Source organism: Gekko japonicus, unplaced genomic scaffold (genome assembly GCF_001447785.1).
Source record: "Gekko japonicus isolate JY-2015 unplaced genomic scaffold, Gekko_japonicus_V1.1 scaffold2703, whole genome shotgun sequence".
Classification (NCBI taxonomy): Eukaryota; Metazoa; Chordata; class Lepidosauria; order Squamata; family Gekkonidae; genus Gekko; species Gekko japonicus.
The window spans coordinates 225086-229576 of record NW_015161485.1 but is presented as its reverse complement, the minus strand read 5'-3'; the positions used below and the strand labels follow the sequence as shown (position 1 = coordinate 229576).

The 4491-nt window shown below is 50.6% G+C and overlaps 1 protein-coding gene across 1 annotated transcript in view; it reads right to left on the bottom strand.

Annotated features, from left to right (window-relative positions):
* Positions 1 to 1827: 1827 nt before the first annotated feature.
* Positions 1828 to 4491, bottom strand: part of LOC107125713 (OTU domain-containing protein 7A-like) — a gene marked incomplete at its 3' end in the record, with an annotated part of 62396 nt that continues 59732 nt past the window's right edge. Inside the window, exons 9-10 of the mRNA XM_015429165.1 lie at positions 2481 to 2595; positions 1828 to 1912 (exon numbers count right to left, since the gene is read on the bottom strand). Coding sequence (XP_015284651.1) covers positions 1828 to 1912; positions 2481 to 2595 — 200 coding nt within the window. The remainder of the gene's footprint in view (positions 1913 to 2480; positions 2596 to 4491) is intronic.

The window sequence follows — 4491 nt, the reverse complement described above, 5'->3', positions numbered from 1 at the left end:
ATCCCAGGCGTCTGGGATCCATTAGAAGCATATTTGACCCTGAATATTTATTGAGATCAGCATCCTATCTAAATGTATTATCTTTCCTGATTTTTTCTAAAGCACTTTATGAGCAAGAGAGCTTTTGTACTACACTAATATTTCCTGAGGAAGATCCAATTTTGAAACGTTGCTATATCATCCGGAGACGACGTTGATGATGTATTTTCACACTAGGATTTTCTTATGATTTGAAGGAATTTGCTTATTGTGTCGTGGTGCTTGTTGACCATAATATATAGAAAGCATTTTCTTTGCAAGTCTTGTTGACTGCTTGATCGGTGGACAGACTCTCATGACTGTCTTCTTTACATTTGTTCCCTGATTCAGTATAAGAATGCTCCAGGCGTTCCTGCTTCAGCATAATCCACATACACCAAACATGCACATGAAATCATACATGAACACACACACAAAGCTGCCCTACGCCGAGTCAGACCCTTGGTGTACCAAGGTCATGACTGTCTACTATGACGAGCAGTTGCTCTCCAGGGTTTCAAGCTGAGGTCTTTCACATCGCCAACTACCTGGCCCTTTTAGAGGATCTTCAAATGGCATTGGCCCACGTGCCGTGTTCCTTGGCCACAGAGGGCTGGCTCCGGTGGCCATTAAGGGGAGTTTAAGGAGACCTTAGCAGCCCCATCTCCCAAAAGCTTCTCTGGAGCGCGTGCAGAGCAGCAAAAGAGAAAGGACACTACAAGCCCCCTTGTGTCATGAGTGTGGAAGAGGATGAGCTGACAGAGCTTGCAGAAACTGCAGCTCGCCCCTCTGAAGCAGCAGAGGAGGATAGCTGGAAAGGGCCTTTAACAGCAGTCTTCACACCTGGCCCAGATAAGGGGGAAGAACTGCAAGCTGAAGGTCCTCCTGACTCACGCCCACGTGTGACTCGTTTAAGGGAGCGACTGCGGCAAAACTTAGCAACCAGGAGAAGAGAGGCCAGGCTACAGGGGAGATGCTCAGCCAGCCCAGAGTTCTAACAGGAGCCTGGGCAGCCGTGAAGCTGTCTAATTGGTAGCCGCAATTAACTCCACATTCCAGGCAGTACTCTTCGTGCAAGCAACGAGTTAGCTTTGTACTGCTTGCATCCACTTCGGCTTCGCTTGGCTCTTGTACCTAGACCTTCGAACCTCCTGGCTTTGGGCTCTGTGTTTCTGGCTCCTGACGGACCCCCTGGCTTTGGACTTGGCTCTGTGTTTCTGGTTCCTGACCCCGGCTTGGCTTTGGACTCTGCACTGTCTTCTTGGCTCCTGACCTTGGCCTGTTCTGGACTCCCTTTGACTGGCACCCCGGCCCGTGACACCTTGTGCCAGAAGACCATCATAGAATCTTGTGCCCCCTGTCCCCCTCCGTGAGCACAGACCCACACTGCTGGCTCTCGTCCTGGCCCTAAACTACAGTGGGGCTATTGGGGGCTCTGCCTCCTTCCTTAAAAGCCGGCCCCCTTCCTTAAAGCCCCCCCCCACTTCTTCCCAAAAGCATTTAAAGGAATCCTTTAAATGATTTTGAAAAGAACCAGGGGTGGCATGCGCCCCCCTCCCTTACTCCCTCGAGCAAGATTTAAACAGCCCTCCAGCTGATCGGCAGGGCATGAGCTCCCCGCTGATCAGCTGGAGGGCCCTTTAAATCTTGCAGGAGGGGAGGGAGAGGGGCGTGTGCCACCCCCTTCATTATGGCAAACAATGGCAGCCCCACCAGAAAAAAAATTGCCCCATGAGCCATGAAATCCTAGCTACAGGCCTGCTCTCATCTCCCTCGAGCAGCTGATGCAGAACAAAAGTGGTGGGTTACCCGTGTTTCCGATGGTATGCGTATCCAGGTTACATTCATGTAACTGTGCAGAAGGTTGAGTTTTGCCTCCAGAGAGAGAATCAAACTGAGAAAGGGGTGGGGAGGGGAAGAGAGAAAGAGAGAGAAAAGGGAAAGGAAAGACCACACACCACATTAATTACCGAAACAGTACAGCCACAGGACGCTAGCGCATAATCAAGAGAAACAGCCACACAGCGTTTCAAGCAAGGGCACTCTCAGGCTGCAGGTGCCAATGCGGCCGTCCGTCTGAGAGGAAACAGCTCAGCAAAAAATTGGGGGGGGGGGACTTTTTCTTGGAACACCCAGCAGCTCCCCCCGGGAAGCCAGCTCTGCACGAAAGCCTTCTAGCGCCAGACCCAAACTCGCGCTTGTTAGTCACGAGGGCTTCAACGCAAGGCCGAAGCGCTCAGTTCACAGGAGTGTGGAATCGTCACGTGACCCATCGGCACTGCAAGAACCGCAGGGGGCTCAAACAACTCCACATGGCTTTTTGTTCTAGGGCTGCTACTAAGCATGCCGGCTCAGTAACGGTCCAGCTACCACGTCCCAGATACCCTGATGTCTTCAAGCTAAGCTGATGCTGGAATCTTAGCGGTTCTTTAAAAACAAGCAAACAAAGAAACAGGTCTTACTTGGCCAGCTTGGTGTTATCGTTGTCATCCTTCCCCCACTCCCAGTCTTTCCCTGGGTCAACCGCAAAGTGCAAAGGCAGTAACTTGTGTTCAGAGTCAGTCAGAGGGATCACCGCTGAAGGAAAGAAGAGAAGACCGGAAAGGAAGAAATCAGTTGAGCTGGAACAGGTAGAGGAGGAAAGAAGGACCCCCACCAGGAGGAGGGAGAGAGGGAGGGAGCATTTTAAAGGCACTGCAAGGTCAAAGGGGCTCTGTCTGGTATTCAACCTTTCGTAAGAACATAAGAGACACCAATGCTGGATCAGGCCAGTGGCCCATCCAGTCCAACACTCTGTCACACAGTGGCCAAAAATTACTAGGTGCCATCAGGCGGTCCAGCAGTGGGGCCAGAAGGACACTAGGAGCCCTCCCACTGTTGCCCCCCTCCAAGCACCAAGAATACAGTGCATCACCTGCTCCAGACTGAGAGTTCCTATCTATACCTTGTGGCTAATAGCCACTGATGGACCTCTGCCCCATATATTTATCCAATTCCCACTTGAAGCCGTCCGTGCTTGTAGCCGCCGCCACCTCCTGTGGCCGTGAATTCCATGTGTAAATCACTCTTTGGGTGAAGAGGGACTTCCTTTTATCCGTTCCAACCCGACCGCTCAGCAATTTCATGGAGTGCCCACGAGTTCTTGTATGGTGAGAAAGAGAGAAAAGGGACTTCTTTCTCGACCTCCTCTATCCCATGCATACTCTTACAGACCTTGATCGTGTCGCCCCTCAGCCGTCGTTTCTCCAAGCTAAAGAGCCCCCAAGCGCCTTAACCTTTTTTCATAGGGAAAGTGTTCCAACCCTTTTATCATTCTAGTTGCCCTTTTCTTCCCTTTTGTCGACAGACTTCCTCTGCAAACTGCAACGGGCTCTGATATCACACAGAGATTTACAATGAAGAAAAGTAGCCACCAGCGGTGAATGCACAAAGCTGCCTTCTACCGAGCCTTGGGCTAGCATGGTCAGTCTCGTCTCCTCTGATCAGCACAGGCCCTCCAAGATCTCAGGTGGAGGTCTTTTGTATCACCTGTGAACAGTGTTCCCTCTAAGCTGAGTTAGTGTGAGCTAGCTCACAGTTTTTTAGCCTCCGGCTCACACATTTTTGTCTCAGCTCAGGAAGGATGGATGGCTTCAAGAGGGAACTGGATCAACATATGGAGCAGAGATCCATCAGTGGCTATTAGCCACAAGGTATAGATAGGAACTCTCAGTCTGGGGCAAGTGATGCTCTGTATTCTTGGTGCTTGGAGGGGGCAACAGTGGGAGGGCTCCTAGTGTCCTGGCCCCACTGCTAGACCTCCTGATGGCCCCTGGTATTTTTGGGGCACTGTGTGACAAGAGTGTTGGACTAGATGGGCCACTGGCCTGATCCAACATTGGCTTCTCTTAGGTTCTTATGTTAAGGATGGCGCCAGGGCAAACTAATTTATGCAGTAGCCAAATCACTCGCTCACAACTTTAATGCCAGTCGCTCACAAAGTAGAATTTTTGCTCACAAGACTCCACCGCTTAGAGGGAGCATTGCCTGTGACTCGATCCTTTCAACTGGAGAGTGAACCTGGGACCTTCTGTATGCAAAGCAAAACCCGTGCCGCTCAACCACGTCCCCTCTCCACAAATTATTGTGCCAAGTATCGTGTTCAGTTTTGGGCATCACCATTTAAGAAAGATCTAGACAAGCTGGAATGTGTCCAGAGGGGAGGGCAACAAAGATGGTGAGAGGTCTGGAGACCAAGTCCTATGGGAAAAGGTTGAAAGAGCCGAGTATATTTAACTTGGAGATGACTGAGAGGGGATATGATGACCATCCTCAAGTACTTGAAGGGCCGCCATAGAGAGGATGGTGCTGAGTCGTTTTCTGTTGCCCGAGAAGGTCAGACCAGAACCAACCGGTTGAAATTAAACTGAAAGAGTTTTTGGCTAAACATTAGAAAGGACTTCCTGACGGTTAGAGCTGTTCCTCAGTGGAATA